Here is a 19,284-nt window from a genome sequence, read left to right as displayed (position 1 = left end):
TTTCATGTAACTACTGCTACTTTAAATCTTCATAATTTACTAAGATGCCCGTAGCATAATTGGAAAAGCATACTGGCGCGAATCTAGGAGACACAGGCTCAGGTCCCGTCAGGTGTTGTATTTTTTTCTAGTGTGTATATGCATAAGATATTTTCAAGTTATGTATATTCAATATATATAATGTTACATTCTCAAATAATTTGAGAATGTAACATTATATTATTTATTGAATTATTACATTATACACAATTATTGTGTGTCTTATTCGTTGAATAAAAAAAAGTTTATGTAACCATAGGCAGGAACCAGGACTATCCAGCTCATATGATAATACAAATGTTATTCCTTCGTAATCAGATGCATTTTGTCGCCTTTATTAAATATGTTGATTAAATTTAGCAACATTTCAAAATTAACAATGATTTCTACATAAATACACTGCAACAAGGGTGCATATTATAAATCCGTGTTTCTGGCTTTTGTTTTTGTTGTTACTGATATAGTGCCCACTTTAATATTGATTTTTTTCTAAGGGCGTGTCCTGCGTAAGTCAATGCTGATAACAGATTGGCATCAAAATTTCAAAAATAATCGTCATTAATTTTTTTTTTTTTGATAAAAACTAATTAATGTGTGTTTTCATAATATTAAAATCAGTAAAATATTCATTGATATAAGATATGATAGTACCTACTGATAAATACTCTTGCTTATATTACTTTTATCATTTCCAGACATTTACGCACTATATTTTTTCGGTTTAAGAGAGTTAATTATTAACTTATTAATGTTTACATTCAACTTATTTGTCAATATTTTATATTTGCATGTATTAAAACGATCGGTTATAAAATATATGTGGTGTAATATCAATTATACATAAAGTGATATGTTAAAAATATATGAAAATTGTTAGTTAACCTAAGTAACACAAAATTTTCGGCCTCTGGAAAATGAGACACGGAAAACCAAAACAACCTTATACATATAAGACTTTCCAACGCCCAGTATTAATGTATTAATTAGAATGCTGGGCACTCATCAAACAGGATGCGATAAATATGGATATTTTTGAGATTAGAGTTTTGAGAAGAATCTATGGGGTGGGGTGTTCAATAAAGTGGCATTTAGAGGTCAATGTATAATACACACTGTATGGGGGCGAAAAGATCACGTGGCATATGAAAATGCAGACTGCGCTGGTTCGACCATGTGCATAGAATGCCGGAGGATATACCAGCAAGGTGGACTATATACGCAACCCGATTCTAGGTCTAATATTTTTGTAAACGTAATGCTGAACGGACTACGTACGCAACCCCCGAGGGGAAAAAAGATCTGGACGGCCGAAACTGAGATCACTAGACGGCATCACATGAGATTTAAGAATGTTCGGTAAAAGCAATTAAAATAAGAACAACCCCAAAGAGATTGAACATCTTTAATATAAGAACTAATCCGACTTTTATTGCAACAACAAGATTTAAAAAATGGTTTAGCTAGTAACTATATATATTTGAGAATGTAACATTCTTTATATTGCCGTTGGGCATCGTATTTTTTTTTTTAAAGATTTTTTAATTTTTCAAATTAGGTATGTTCAATTAAAATATGTGATGTTTGTAAAAAACAAAATGATTATAATTATAACTCACTGTATAAAAGGCTTTATTTAGATTTGTTAGAATATTGAAAGGTATTTTTATTTTGACACCACAGACATGAAACTTCCTATAAATTAATCAATACTTTTTTGTGTCTTTGCTAATAAAATATGTAGGTATACTTAAGTGCATCATTGAAGACGCGTTGTGTTCTCCTTCGAGTGATGCCCATCAATATTTTAATCATCGATCTTGGTAACCCTTTTTCATGGTTCACTTTCATATATCATATATCTTTGGGAAAAATCTCCAAAAATAATAGATCTTTGTTTTGCGACAACGTCGATTATAAATGCATAGTTTGGACCAATAAATTATTTAATATCGATATGAACGTCAATAATCTGACCTCAGACATACGCGTGTTACTTTTGGATTTTTTATCAAACGTGTTTAACTAGTCTAGAACTACCAGCTGAAAAAATAGATCAGTGGTAAGTAATCTTTTTAGCGTAGCAACTATTTTGGAAGAAAAATCCAATGTCGCGGTTTCCCATGCCGCTCACTACTTTTGACCGAAAATGTAAATATTTTTTATAACACTGTACAGTGTACACCAGTGATCGCCGGTAACTCGCGTAGGATATTTTATCATGTTTATAAGTTTGCCTCTCAAATTTTATTATTGGACACCGAAATGAAATGTTTCTCGAACTAAGTTTCAATGAAGCTGCTTGAACAATTTGTTTCGGCTCCTTTTACAAATTTTAACATTGGAAAATTATCCAGCTGTAACGTCGAAAATTTTCAAGAAGATGGCCCTTCATCAGTAATGGAATAAAATTGATAGAATTTCAATGTGATTTGTCGCTTGTTGTGAAGTATTGCCTCAACTATAGAATATGTAATGGCCTTTCGTTCCAACAGGAAAGTAGCCAATTTTAGTTCGAATTGTGCTCAAAATGAAGACATTGTTTTGTTCTAGGTACCTACTTATGTGAATCAACGTTTTCCAATATGAAGGTGGTTAAAAGTAAATATAGAAACAGACTCACAGATGTACATCTTAATAATTGCATTCGGATGGGAGTGACAAGGTACTCACCGAGAATTGAAAAAATTGTGGAGGAAAGTGGATTCCATTCTTTTCACTAATTATTTATTTTATCTACTTAAAAATATTTTTCAATTATTATTTTGTTTAATAATTAATAAATACCTAATTAAAGTATGCATTTTATGTTTTATTGGAAGTCCGATGTCCTAATTTATTTTAAGTAATATAATAATATTATATATGGTACAATAAAGGACGATGATAAAAAAATATATAAATAAGGAATTTCTGAAAGTAGCTCACATCCTTATTGAGTTTGGAGACCACTGGTGTACATATTACAGTGATCCTTTGTCGTCTTGTAGTATAACTTCGAGGGGTCTGAAGTATGGAAGACACCCTACCACCCTAGAGACTCTTTTTCAAAAGACCGCAATGAAAAATGAAGAGATTCTAGAACAGAGGCTGACAAGGTGTGTCCCGCGGGCCAATATGCCACGAGATATATGTATGTTAAATCTGAATTATTTTTTATTCTTCATATCGAATATTACAAATAACATTTAAAATTAAATATCCTCTGGCAAAAATGAATGGACAGACACTTCGATATTTGTGTATGCGGATGTGCGAAGTGAGGGGGGTTCGGCGCAGGCGCAGTTACGGGCGCACCGCTGCCATAGATATTGTGTTGTTAGCTGTCAAATTTTATCGGTTCTGTTGAAAATTATAACCTTCAGTCATCACTGTGAATTCCGGTAATGTTGTAATTGCATTCTAGGTCTGTTGCAGTTACGGTTAAATTTGAATAACATTTTTTAGTATAATAATAGGAGTAATAATAATGGATATTTAGTTCAAAATATAAGTTAACAGAATGAAATAATTTCTTATTTTTTTAAACAGAAAATATTTACCAAAGAAAGGGCCCGCCAAATATTTTTGATTTCAAAATTGTCCCTTTGACGATCATCATCAGCTTGGATCAGTGATTCCTAAGCCTTTTTATTTTCTACAAAACCCTTAAAACATTTTTTTATCTACAGAAACCCCTACCTACCTGATACAAATTATGATCCATAAATGTAAATCGCAAAATATATGTGTCAAGCAGTAAGTACTGGCCCTTACTATTTTAAAGTGTATAAGCGCCACAGGCGAAAGTTTTAACATATCCATTTGTTAAGTACAGGTCAATAAAAACAAACTTAATAATACATAATAATATGGTCACCTCGTTATTGTGTTTTATCCATAAACTTATCTTGAAAATATTAATCACTTTGACATAAATAAAGTGAGCAGTGCATAGTAGGCAGCGACATTCTCAACTACCATCTGGATTTCTCAATTTTTATTCCTTCATTCCTTGCTGCTACACGAATCACCCCCCAAGTAAAGCTCCCGCTTCTTCATTATTAAACGATTATCTACCACGCGATATCTAGCTATGCATGCATGCCAAATACTTCATAATTTTAAAATACGTAACATTAAACCTTTTTGTACTGTAGTATCAAAATGGTTTCATGTTGTACACATATCGGTAGCCTTTGCGATTTCTCGCAGAATGAATCTTCAAGCTGAATCAATTCGCACCGGTAGGTAATCTCTAATAATTAGTATTACATACTCCTGAATATTCCAATATCCGATCATTTAGTTTTTTGTCCTTACGCGTTATGGACCTACAATGCACCTTTTCAAAACACACTATTCCATTCGCTCTTTCTTAACATTTCTTTTACCCAAGGCTCATGTGTTATACATGTAAAATATGGCATCTTCTTATTTAATGTATACTGGTATTATCTATATTATCAGGGATGGCCAGTGAGTCGATCGCGAAGGTATTTTTGGTCGATCGCGGACATAATACTAAGTGTTAAACCTGAATCACGTGATGGATGTTGCTTTTAAAATTGTGAATTCAATTCATGATAAAGATTTATAAAGAAGGCAATTTCGATCTTTATTAAAAGAATGTAGATCGGAAAATGGCGAATTTTTGTTGCATACAGATGTAAGGTGACTTACTGGGGTAAGTTTTTGAAAAGATTCAGAGATATTATGTTATCTGAAATTAAACAGTATTTGACAAAGAAGGGAACAGAATATCATTAACTCGATGACAAAACATGGTTGCTTGATCTTGCCTTTCTCTGTGACATTACAGAAAAATGAAATCAATTGAATCTAAAACTTCAAGGGGAAAAAGTCATTAATTGATTTGATTAGTGCAGTGAATACATTTAAAACCAAATGTACACTGTATGAACAATTTATTAATGAAATGTGATTTCAACATTGTTGATAATATGAGGTCCGAGTGTAAAGATATGCAGAATGTAATGGTTAACCAGTATTTCAATCACATATCAACGTTGCTAACGGACTTTAACGTGAGATTTAAGGATTTCTCTAAATTAGAAGATGTTGCTACATTTATGTCGTTTCCATTTATTGATAGTATAAACGCGAAAGAAATAGCCAGAAAAATGAGTGTTTTATTAGATATCAATTCAACACACTTGACCACACTTGAAGGTGAAATATTGATACTAAAATGGGATGTGGTCCAGAAAGCCAGAGCTTTAAGTCTTTATAATTTTTGGAGCCTAATTTGTGAAAACAAATATCCACATCTTTGAAAAGTTGCAGCATGATAATATTTAACATGCTTTTTTCGCGAATCAGCTTTCTCTTCAATGAATACAATCGAAACGAAGTATAATGATAATTTGACTGCGTACTTACGTTTAGCGGTACTTTCATATCATGTACAATACGACAAAATTGCTGAAAATATGCAATGCAAAAATTCTGATGAAAATAAAAAACTAATTTTAAGATTTATAATATTCGATATAAGTACCTACAGGTAAATTGTGTAACTATGTCGAAATTACAGTTAATATGTACTTATTTTTTTCTATAAGTAAAATACATAATAATGATATTATTCTTATTGTCGTTAATTCGATTGTAATTGCAATACCACCTGTTCCAATCTAGATTTTCTCCTAATTAATGACGGTTAAAATATCGACAGTGTCGACAGCTTCAAATACCTGGGGTAGATATACATCACGTCACGAGAGATGCCACTTTGCAAATGGAGATCGCTATCCGGTGCGAAGTATCTGGGATTCACGACTGTATTCGGTTAAAACCAAATGCAGCCTATTCGACGCTTGAATTCGGATTGTGCTGCTTTATGGTTGCGAGACATGGCACATTAAAAAGGTGAACTTCGAGAACAGATATTTCCGACGGATACTGGGGATGCGATATGACTTAAGGAGTAATTAAGAGAGCGAACCAAGCAGCTGAAAGTGAAGAGGCGACGTTGGACCTGACGCCTGAAAAGAATATCAACCTAGCTTGCCTGTTCTTCAAAGCGACCGGACTCCGGCGTCCTGGAAAGTTCCTAAATACTATCTACAGAGTGTATACGAGGAGCTACGGAATGTTGGCATCACCTGGAATAACGCAAGAAGACTGGCGAGCGACGGGGATTCCTGGAGGCGCCGTGTCGTATCCATATGCTCCAACTAAGGGGTGGACACAGTTAAAGAAAAATATGTAGGTATCTATCATAATGTAATGTATTTTTTATACGTTCTATATAAATCACACAGGCTACATTAATACAAAAATGTTGTATAATTCCATAAAGAAAATTTCACTGATCACCGTAGATAAACTACCCTCAATTTTTAGAAAACAATCACGACTAAAATAACATAAATATTCAATTTAAAGTTAAAAGTTTATCACACTTATGGATATATGATATTTATTATTATGTATGTAGTTTTAAATAATCACTCCCTATTATCTTTTTCGATTTACAGAGCCGGTTATCGTCCGAGGCTTCTGTGATGGTGTTATATTAATCGGTTGTTTTCTTTAAGGATGCAAGGTGATTAGCCCAGCGCTCCCGAGGCCTGAGCCACGAGGGCCCCCAAGGTCGGTTCGACCGGATTTTTCTATCAGGCATTTCCTTCCCTTAGCCAGGAGGCCAGGTTTATGACGCCGGCACCAAGTAGCCTCTCATTACGCTGAGAGTGAAGAAGCAACGTTGTACCTGGCTCGGCCACGTGCTGAGGATGCCAGAAGAGAACCCCAAAGCTTGCTTGCCTGTTCTTCAAGCCGACCGGATTCCGGCGTCCTGGAAGGCCACTAAATACTATCTATAGAGCGTATAAGGCAGAGCTACGGGATGCTGGTTTGACCTGGAACGAAGCAAGAAGACCGGCAAGCGATAGGGATTCTTGGAGTCGCCGCATGGCGTCCTTATGCTCCAACTAAGCGGCGGATATGGCCGAAGAAGAAGGAGAATAATAATTGTCTATTTCTCTGTTTATGTAATATGTTGACTGGCTGGTTTCTGCATAAATACGATCAATTTAAAATAAATTTTCATAATATAAAATAGAGGTCATACATAAAATTTACCTACGCATTAATTTCTTAAACCATTACTTCTTCTTAGTTCGCTATATACGCCACAACTCCATGAATACACAAATGACTACACAAAAAAATTTACTCGATCCTAATAATAAAATGTCATTTTATATCGTTCTAATCGCGGACAAAATTTTCAATCTTGGGATTAGAATTTTCATTCTCGATCCTGAATTTGGGATTTTGAGATAGTGTAAACAGTAGGTATATTATATGTTATTTTGTCTATTTTTTCTCAGTACATATTTAAATATGATTATTTAAATATATTATGAATATAATGTTGCCTAGGTAATGAAAAAAGTATATGATTTAAATTAAAAAAATGTATAGTGCCGAGATTTTCCTACTACAAATAATGAATTTTTTTTAATCGTACCTGTTATAATGACCAAATTAAATAGTGGCTGAAGTTTAAATGATAAAAAAACTATTATTTATTACATAATAACCTACTAGCTAAATATGGTAATTTATATTTAATATTTTCATAAATAATAACAACAATTAACTATTTTTATAGGTACTGATTTTTGAGAAAGAAGGTAGGTAGGTACTAGGTGTTCTTCGTTAGTACAATGGTTATTTAATATTATTAAAATCATGTCAAGTAAAACCCGAGATTCCGGTATTATCAATGTTTGGATATCATTATAAAAAAATCGAGTGTGATTTCATAATTATAAACCCCAATCGTGTCTTAATTATTCTACTGTACTTAATTATTCTACTGTACTTAATTATTCTACTGTACTTAATTATTCTACTGTTGTTTTATTTAAACGAAACTCGTAATAACAGTCAACAAATTCAATTATTCAGTTCGTGTAACGTAAGCATGCGTACAATAAACTAACACGTGGTCACATATATTATATTACAAGCCAAAGCCAATGCGTTGAAAAAACGTATCATCATCTGTTATGCCTTGTTCGGACTGAGCCAGTGATTTAGTGAAGTAGCGAGTGATTTGGTAAAAAACCGTGTCTGAACAGACAAATTTAGTCCAGTAGTTTAGTAAAATGGTCAGTCAATCCGATCAATTTTATTCTATTATTTCTGGCGAGTAGCGATCCCCACCACCTCTCACTATATACTAAACAAGCCACAAACCAAGTCTGAACAGGCGAGTGCATTAGTTGTCGGCTGCCGTAGGAATGGCACAGCTATATTTATAACATCTATGGGCACAGCGTTGAAACAAAGATTACTACTCGAAAAAACATAACTTATATTATTATACTTCAATGCGACAAAAAGTCGCGAACGTGTGTTGATAGATCCGTAGATAAATGGCGATATTTCACAGAAAGCTTGTTGTTATTGAGGATAGGTAAAGAGGTACACATTATCTTATGATTATTATATATATTATATTATTATATATAATTATTATATTCATTTATTATTCCGTTTAGGTACATTGTACACTCAGTATGAAGGATATTATGTCATGTCAGTAGGTAGTGTGGATAATTTGTTGATTAAAACTTTGATAAATAATGGAAATATTTCACAGAAAACTTGTTGTTATTGAAAGTAGGTAAAGACGTAGGTAGGTAGGTACACATTATCGTAGTGTTCATAAGAATAATAATTATAAGTTATATTCATTTATCATCTGTTTATATTTTTTATAGTCAGTAAGGACAATGGAGCATAAAATCAGGGGCGGATCAAGTCAAGCGGACGCCCTGAGCGGTAAAAATTTCGGGGCCCCCAAATTCAAGTTAGAAAAAAAGTTTTATGCGTAGAAACACTCATTAATTTATTAACATAAAATATAACAAAGGTAATATAAATAAAATTAAAAAAAACATGTTTTAAATAAATTTTCGTCTTGCAAATTCGTCAATTATTTTGGCAGTGTCAATTCGGTTTAAAATTTCTTGCTCTATACTTATACAAAATTAAATCTTTTTCTCCCATAGTACTTCTCAAATAATTTTTTGCACGCTTTAAAACAGAAACGATCTTTCACCTGATGCGTTAGATAAGGGGATTGTTAAAAAAATATTTCTACATTTGGGAATGTGTAAGACATTTCTTTGGCGGCTCGATAGATGTCTGGTGTGGTTTTAATATTGTGCATAAAGTACCTATTTATTACCTAAACAAACAACAAAAATACAAAGGTAAGCATACAAAAATTTATGCAACCACAAAAATATAATAGGTAGGTATCCTATGTAAATTAGTATTCATCATTAGTATCAATAGGAATTTGGAGCATAAATCGATTTAATTCAACAACGCCGTTTTTGCATAGGCGCAGACGGCAGCACTCTCGTGTCGCGCGAATGGTGTCCGTTTGAAATATCCGTCGCTCTCGACGCTCTGTTCATTTTGACGCGTCACTCACTAATGAACTGTGTTCGGACACTTTTCAGTTACTAATTCACTAATTCACTCGCCACTCTACTATATCACTCGCCCAGTCCGTACCGGCCTTTAGTATCTAGCTACTTGCTAAGATTCTGGTAGTTCTGTAGACAGCATTACAATCTTCAACAATATATTTATAGACGTTGTACAAATGAACGAATTATATTTTAGGCGCGGTGGAAATAATTGAAACGCCGATGCCAAAAGGGCGCGAGACGCGGCAGCAAATTTGCCAATAAAATTGCTTCTTTGTTTACTCTGCTCTAAGTAATTTCAATTTGTCATTTTTGTTTTTTTTTTTTTTGTTCATGTTTGAAGAAATTGAATTTTTAATGGCTCGCCCACAGTACAAAGCACGCGACCGTTTGAGGGGAAAATTGATGTAAATTATTCCTTCGGCTTAGTCTGTTTGTTATGGAATTATGTTTTTTTCCGAACACATAATATGTACGTTTACGAATAGAGAAAAATGTTGTCTATAAATTAACGTATTCCTTACTTTAATTTAATCTTAGTTTTGTGAAATAACATATTTTAATAACGACAACTATTCTGTCAGCAACATAAAATGATTTAATTTAATATTTTTATCATTTATGGAAAACGTACCTACATTTTTAAGCTATAATGTAAAATAAATCTCTCTTAGTAACATATTCTAAAATATATATATATTTATTTGATACGGTTAAGACTGAAAACTAACACGGATTTAAGTAAGTACCTTCGGTCGATAGTAGTAATATAATAAAATTTTAGTTGATTGGTTTTGCGGTGATGTTGGTGTGACACCAAACATCCCATCATAGACCATATCAATCAAAATCACGTACGATGAAGGTATGTATCGCTTAAATGTGTCAAAATCACAAACCTTTAAATTGAAAGTACTAATTACCCAACATCCATCTATCTAGCAGGGGGGGCAAACTTTTTGGATGGAGGGCCAAATTCAAGAATTCAAAATGAGCGGCGGGCCGCAAGTAAAATACCATTTTTAGATATACACTGTTTATTATCACGAAAAATAAACATTACAAAAAAATGAATGAGAAGAATGAAACTGTTGTACTTTTTTTAAACATTTTTTTAAAATTCAGGTGTTAATTTTGTAGTAAGTATTCTCAAAACTGCTTGTAAATGGGCATCAGATATATTTGATCGTAAAGAATTTTTATTGAGGTTCATGATCGAAAATGCTTGTTCACATTTATATAGGTTGATCCAAAAATAACGAACATTTTTCTTGCATAATCTTTAAGTTGGTCTAATTTGTCTGAATTAAGGCCATTGTAAAATTTGGAGATTTTTTCACGACGATGCAATTCTCTTAAATCAGTGTCACACTGCAGATCAATAATCTCAAGTTGTAGCTCTGTCGGTACACCATCAATATCTATTGAAAATGGATCGCGTACTCAATTCTCTTAAATCAGTGTCACACTGCAGATCAATAATCTTAAGTTGTAGCTCTGTCGGTACACTATCAATATCTATTGAAAATGGATCGCGTACTATTGCTAAACAAATATTTTAATCTATTGTCAATATTTTTTAAAAAATATATAAAAAAGTTATTCGTAATCAGAAGTACAATTAATGATGGCGGGCCGCAAAAAAATAGCCGGCGGGCCGCAGTTTGCCCCCCCCCCCCTGATCTAGCGGATAAGGGCATTCATTATTCACTCAAAATTTTCAATAAAACAAACAAATCTTGCACTAATTAATTTACTTATTTATATTTACAAAATAAATTTATATCTCCAGTACAGCGCTAATCGGTAATTTAATAGGGTACCTTTTGTTTTTATATTTAATCGACATTGTCATAATATCAAATATATAGTTTAGTTAAGTACATATAAATTACGCTAAAAGTACAAAATTATTCTGTCGTACTCATTCGACTGACCTTATAAAACTAGATTATAATGACACGTATACAATATTTATTTTACACGCTTTATACGTTCAACGTTTTGTTTAAATGTTAAGTTTATCTTCGAACGTATTAAATAATTATTGTTCCTTTTATTGTTCTAAATTACGTATTTCCGTCACTATATTATAATTATTATTACTGCAGTAGCCATTCGCTTTGCCTTATAAAATGTGATACTTATTTTTGTACCTTTTTACTTTTTATACTGTTTGTGACTCTGCATATTATATTTCTTTCTTCTTTACACTGTTTTAATACTATTTCTTTGCTTTTAAATGTCATGTTGTGAACGTCTTCACGTTCACTGTATGTACATAAAAAAATAGTATTGAATTCATAATATTAAGTATTTTAACACATTAAATTGTAGTATGCTGATCTGAGATTCTATGAATGGTAGGTAGCTATATCGAAAGCAATCGTAAGCTTTGAAAGATTAAGGACTTTTCTAGTCGTAGTAGGAACATGTCCGTAGAGATTAACTACTAAGTAGTAAACAACCCTTTTTCACTAATGCGTAAAATGTGTTATTGGCTGGAAGAAAGCTGTAGGAACCAGGAATCGACCAGACTTCATGTAGCACCATGGAAGTCGAAATCAAATGTATTTCTATCTCAGACTCTGCAGATAGAGAGAAAGAGAGAAGAATTTTATATTCGTCTGAAACGTAACTTTTCAGACTTAGTATACTTACTCTGACAACAATAATGTTAACCAGAAAATGGAGCCACATATCCAATTCGTACGAGCCGGGTGTAAAAAATGTCTTCTTTATAGATAATTAAATATTTATGTTCATAGTTCATATCATAGTTTACAATAATAATCATACTAACAGCATTAAATTGATAGCTATTTCGGTTGTATGAAGACTATACTTAATATATTAGTGTTATACTATTGCAAAACGGAACATCTCTAATAATCTTCAAAGAAACAAAATAAAACTATTTAATAAATATGAAACAGACATTAACGTTGAATCATTTCGAAACTAGAATTTTTAATTTCCTCAGTGTTGCTTTCAAATAACATTATGATAAATTTTTAAAATTTTATGAAGGAATAACTACTTTATTAATGACTGTCAAGTTTGTGATATATTTTACTAAGTACTCCTGCCACCATAGTACCTACTCTCCGTGGCGTTACAACCAACTGTGGAAATTGGCCTCCTCTTAATTCACCACCCGTCCAGGTCTTTCCACAGCCGCTTCCCTTCAGTGGTTGACTCCCAAGGTATTTAAATAACTCGTTTGCCTCCCGGTTTCCCGAATGTCGGTTTCTTTGACATGTGTGACTCGTCTATTCGTCCTCTTATAAACGAACAGTTAATTTTTTCATACAATATTTTAATTGGACCACTTCGTGCCGTATGGAAAATAATTTACCTTGCGATAAAAATAATAGATATTATATTAAACTATAGCTATGTCAAATTCAGTTCTAAAATGTTCCATTTTTCTCAAAATTACGAATCAATAATTAGAAACTGCAATCTAAAATTTACCAAATACATTTTACTATATAATGTTAGATAGCTTTTAAATTAAATGTATAAATGCACAAATCCTCGAAAAAATAATAATTAGAAAAACATGTTATAACCACATGCATCTTAATATGTATTACAAATGGTTTATTTATCAAGCTTAAAAAGACGACGTCTACAATAATAGTCTATTACCTATAATAGCAGCGCCCGGCAACCTATGCCAAGCGTGCCACTAGGTGGCACGCGAAAGGATTTTTGGTGGCTTTATTAAAATTTTCGGTACTTTAAAAACTGTATCGTAATATTATGTGATGATACACTTTAGAACAGTGAGTATGTTGATGTAGAGTTAATCGAGTAAAACAATCCTGAAATTTGGAAATTAAACTTCAAAACTGCCAGAGATGAAATTATGTAGACAATTATATATAATTATATAATTATAACTCCCAGACAGATTTCATTGTATGAAAAAAGTTGCATTCGCTCTTTTAAGTGTTTTTTCTGCAACTTACTACTGTGAGCAAACATTCTCAGTTATATTATAATATGCTACGAGTATAAACCCGTATCGAAATCGTTTAACTAAAGAAATTTTGGAAATTTGCATAAAATTAAAAACTATGAATCAAATATTGAGGTGTTAGCTTCCAAAATTGAACCTCAAGGGAACTAATGTTAAATATTGTAAATTGTATGATGTTTTTATGTAGCGTGTATTATTATAGTCAAATATAATTGTCTTACAATAGGTTTAGGTACTAGTTTTATTTCAGTGGCACGCTGAGTGTCCAGTACTTTGAATTACCTATTTTGTGGCACGCCAATGCATTTGGGTTGCCGAACACTGTACCTATAGTATTAATATAATATTATGTCACGATGAGATCATGAAAATAATAATTTCTACATTGAGAAAATACAGAGCACTATATTGACATATTTATATACTTTTAAGTTTTCAGACATTATTCGCAATGACATCTTGAAATTATTCATTTTTAACCAATATACAACATTATCTTGGCTTCGAAATGTTGGCGCCGAGTTAGACAGAGCAGAGGACGATGCAATCCATCATCCAAAAACTCCAGATAAAGGAACGGCTCTTAACAATAATATGTCTGATATAAATAATTAAGTTTTTTGACATATTGTTCAGCGCAGACCTGATAACCTAGAGAGACTAGTGGGTTTAAGGTAGCCTTCTGAAAAGACGAAGCAAGAGAAAAGAGTCGGCACGCTAAAACGACCAAGTGAAGGAGATTACTGAGATAGTTTTATTTTGCCCTGAGAGAAGCAGGTGTCCGTGGTCAATGGTTTTCTTGGACGCTCAAGAGATGACTGTATTCTTTCTAGATGCCTTTGTGGATACCTCGCATTTACTATCGAGTTTCTTTAAGGACTTTTTTGATGCTAGTCAAATGAAAATTGTGCCAGCTGAGAAATAATATGCCTTATTGAAAACCATTCGTCCACCCGCATCGAGTATTGGTAATTTGAATTCGGGCCTATGAAACCACCTTTCAAAAACCCTGGAAAGTCTTTATAGGTAAAAGAAATGTCGTATAGGACTGATATTCTGAGCATATACTTATCCCAACTTATATGACTGCAATCACTGTATCTGAAAGGCATGAATCATCATTACATGTCACCATTTATTATTTTGATTCATGATGACTGCATTTAAATGTGATCACGATCCTAAGCTATGAGGGAACGATCAAAATATTTTATTTTTCACTTTTAGGAAGAACTGCAAATTGATTGCTAATTAAATATTAGTGCGAACCGGTTTTTAATATAAAATAGAGTGACATCACTGTAAAGAACGAACCATGGATCGGCAGTAAATCACAAAAACGCAATGAATTATGTATTTATAATAATGTAAGTAGGTATGTGATAAATGATGATTTTATTATATCGATCGACGTCGTCGCTACGCAAAATACAATTGAATACAGAATAAGGAAAGTGTGTTAGTTAGCACTACGTTTCAAAATATTTACTGGTTATTTAGAAATATTTTTTCTAGCCCGATCAAATAGTAAGTGTTGCCATACTAGTGGAAGCGGTAACTAACCAGCAAACATCGTGTGCAAGCTGATTATAACAAGTGCTAACAGACAGAGCGTATTAACACTGTCCGCGGACAGGAGCGTAGCGTCGTGGCGTGCGATGAACGCCGCTTATCCGGGCGGTCGATACAATGGGGCGGCCATTCTCTTAGTAATTTTCATAAATAATTACATTACAAAGTATGAGGCGTCTCATCACAAAAACCGATAAGTATCGTATCAATATCAGTGGTAAATTACATTTTTGTACATCACGCGTAAATGGTTGGTTTTTAAACGTTAGTTTCTTTTTCTGTTGTATTCTATTTCCAAATTAACTAATAAACCTATTTAAATAATCGGTTTCTGTAAATCGTCAGGTTTTTAAATATATTTTTCATATAATTTTGTCACGTTTTAGAATATGCAGAATCATTAAATAGTGTGTAAAGTTTTTGTAATAGACTCCTCATATAATAATACTGCGACAGACAATGAGACGTCTACTTTCAAAACAATAGTAAAAGTCATATACTGTAATTTACTTTTCTAATTTAATTGAAAAATTATTATTTTTTCAAATATAGGTACTATATTATCCTACCAACCAATATGTTTATAAAGTTTATATTCATTTTAGTGGATACGTAAATATACATTGCCGTGTCCCAACTGAACTGTCAACTGAGACTGAACGGATAAATAAACTCATCGTCTAAAATCTAAATACACCGCCGATTCAAAACTGAACGGACCAAAACGGAAACGTCGTCTGAAGGGACAACAGAACTGATGTCTAAAATCATCTGGTGCCAGGGATGGAAATAATCAACCAACCAAAAAGTTATTAATCGAGTCTGGAAATGTATACTGATGTTTTTAGAATACCTGTATAGAGGGCACGGCATCCCCGAATAATGATCAAATAAAAAACATAATAAATGATTGTCACCGTGGCACTTAACTGAATTAAAACTATCCTACGTCCATGATTAATAAATGTAGGTATAGTTTTCTACGAGGTCGGCCGGAATCCCCACGGCGGTCCTGACTTCGATTTACGAAAGAAAACTTAACTGAAATGGCCGTGGATTTTGGACCCAGAAGGGCCAAACTCGACGTGGGTATGACATGATAATATTATTATTGTAGCATGCGCACGTTTTACACAAGTAACTTTATCTATTTACATACATCACTTTTTATCGTAATTCATACACAGTCTAGCAAGCAGACGTATTAATAGGATGTCGCTTAACACGTTTCTGGTGTGATTTTAAAAGTAACTGTAGATTAAACTAACCTAACACTTATCTATTATTTATCTACGCATACTATATTATAATATAGTACATGTTATATACTATTCATACAATATATACTATGTGTATATAAACTTACTGTCATTTAGCATTGATACTTAATCAAATTATTAACATTATGAATTGTGGCTATCAATACATTCGACTAAACACTTTTTTATTTTTGTTATCATTCTGAAATTAAGTATAATATCTAAATCGTTTAATAGTAATAAATATTAACTATCTACATACAATATTATATTGTGATATCCATAGTGTATTTATAAAATTGTTTACATATAAGAGTAACATAAAGCGGTATGGAGAGGTGCATGTTGGACATAACGGGACAATCGTAAAATGCGATAAATTGATAAAGGAACAAAGAGACTAATACAATGCCTCAAAATCTCGAAAAGGAAATCGGTAAAGCATAATATCAGGCTTGAAAGTAACCCAAGTGTCCGCTGAATTTATGAGATGCATACGCGGCAACAAAGGGAAGAGAAGAGTGGAGACTCTGGAGACAGTAGGAAGAGGTTAGTGAATCGAACGTCTGAGATGACGATGATAATATAAAGGTGTCTTTTATTTCTGTGATATTTGTTCAATTTTCATTGTGAAATTAGTAATTTCGAGATAGATCTACGGATTCACATTTTTTTTGAGCTTTAATCAATGTAAGTTATTTAAATAATGATAATCGTGTAGTTGATTTAGAATACTGGTTTAAAGACTCGGTTTATCGATAGAAATTAGAGATTAAAACGTATATAATGAAAAAATAACAGTTTTGTAAGTATAAACTAATAATAAGACCACAGATTTATTTTTATCTTTATTGAAATATGTAAACATCAATCAAATAAGTGTATTATATTTGGTCTTTAGTTTTAATTTTATTGATACTCGCTTTTAAAGAAAAGAAAATAATTAAATTTTACATAAAATTTAAGGAGAATTGGTGTAATTTATATCTCTATAAACTTTTATATACTATATTTATAAAAAAATGCATTGTTTTTAAAATAATGGTTTTGTGAAAATTTGTAATATTATAATCGAACGTAACGACAATTTTCTACGATCGTGAAATATTAGTTATTGCCTCTTCGAAATTGCAAATCGTAAAAGATTGTATTATTATTTTCAATCTTTGAACTTGGAACTGGGCGTTAACTTAACATCACAACTTCAATGAAAACGTTATCGATAACTTAATATATTATAATAAATAATAACATGTTATTTCTCATACAACTATTATAACCGCTGCTAGATACATGCGTGTAGTACAGAATTAAATAAAATTATCGGAGTGCATTATTTGATTTATCCATTTAGGCTTCTTGCAACTTGCCAGTCACGTTTTTGGCGAATTATTTATCAGCTAAAATCAGATATGGAAGCAAAATGACACTTATATTCATGCGTAAATAAAATACGGCGCCATACAATATTACAATATTTATTTTTTACAAGATTCCTTGGATATTATTGATAAAGCGTACACGTCTTGGATGATTTACTTTTTACATTATTGTGATAATTTTATTAACCTTGACGATAAACAGAGCTGCTGATATTTTAAATCTCATTACAAAATACACCTATGTACGGAAATAGTAATATTACAATAAAATTATAATATATAAAAGAGTAATACATTACAAAAGAAAGTAATTATCGTCGTTTTATTGAAATTTATGAAGATTTTTCCTGTGTTTATTTTAATATTTAGATACTTTTCATATAAGTAAATGAAAAACGTTGTCGATCAAGAAAATGTTTTCCTGTTTTTAATGCGTGTGGTTGTAGCTACATTGGCAATAAATTCACATATGATGTTAGTGTTATTTATAGCTTTTTTTCAGCGTGTATTCTGTTTTAGGTTTTCCAGATATTTTTATTACTTAGCAGTTAATGTTTATATCAGTTAACTACGGGATATTTAATTTAATTGTGTATTGTCTTGAAATAATGTCAATTTTAACCTTGCAGATGTTGCATCTAAACAAATTCATGCCTTCTAAATATCGATAACCCAGCCAGGTCTAATACATACACGCCTAATACACACATGTTCCTTCTTTGGTGTGCGTTGTGAGTGTATTATTAACACATGCATAGTCTAGCTAGTTCGAGGGCGACCGCACTAGTACTAATCTATTAAAATTAACGTGTTCAAACATTTCATATATACGAGCATACAAAATATTCTGTATTAGACTATTCTGAATGCGACTCACGTGATTTTGCACGGCTAGATATGTATGCTGGAAAAGTTAAATGGAAACTCGCGAATTCTGCGGGGAAAATCGCTGAAAATTGTCACGAGGGTTTGTTGGACGTCTCCGAAGACTTGTCCGCTGAAACCATGGGACTTTTAACACAGCAATTTGGAAAATGGGGGTTGGGAAGATGAGAATAGTTCGTTTGAAGAATGGCCACGGGATTGATAAGAGTGTAGTTAGACGATGCCGTGCGCGTCGGCAGCGCTCGGTCATATGATGCGGTAAATAGCAAGATCGAAACAATGCCTCGAGAGGCGGGGTATTGGTACTCACCATTGCCACTGATGAGGGGGTAGTCATCATCATGCCGGCCGATGTACGTCTTCAGAGGGGTGTCAATGAGAGAGGGCGACGACCGATCCCTGTCACTCATTTCACTCTAATCCAATGCACCAATTCCAGCGACAACACACCGATAAAGCGGTCACTTGCACTTCGACTGCGTTCACACACTCATTCGCGGACCGCCGACCTGCGGTTCCGTACCTTAAATAAATACACACTGCTCTCGAAAATCAATCTAAATGTAGACACAGCGAGCTTCTCGTGACATCTCGCGTCAGGTCTATTCACTATTGCCTGATGGCTAAGTCAGATGCGGACATCGATGGTAGTTCTTGCAGGAAATCTAATCCTGTATTGTCTAATTCCCGTCTGCGTCAACTTC

At 32.8% G+C, this 19,284-nt stretch overlaps 1 protein-coding gene across 4 annotated transcripts in view; it reads right to left on the bottom strand.

The window, feature by feature from the left end:
* Pdp1 (PAR bZIP family member Pdp1) overlaps positions 1-19,072 on the bottom strand; it is a 303,300-nt gene extending 284,228 nt beyond the window's left edge. For all 4 annotated transcript variants that reach the window (XM_085943252.1, XM_085943245.1, XM_085943258.1 and 1 more), the window contains exon 1: positions 18,891-19,072. In XM_085943252.1, coding sequence (XP_085799378.1) covers positions 18,891-18,990 — 100 coding nt within the window. In that variant the 5' untranslated portion in view covers positions 18,991-19,072. The remainder of the gene's footprint in view (positions 1-18,890) is intronic.
* Positions 19,073-19,284: the final 212 nt, after the last annotated feature.

Source organism: Rhyacophila brunnea, unplaced genomic scaffold, assembly GCF_057557595.1.
Source record: "Rhyacophila brunnea isolate RB1 unplaced genomic scaffold, BYU_Rbru_1.0 scaffold_1, whole genome shotgun sequence".
Taxonomy (NCBI): domain Eukaryota; kingdom Metazoa; phylum Arthropoda; class Insecta; order Trichoptera; family Rhyacophilidae; genus Rhyacophila; species Rhyacophila brunnea.
This window is presented reverse-complemented; position numbering and strand designations above follow the sequence as displayed.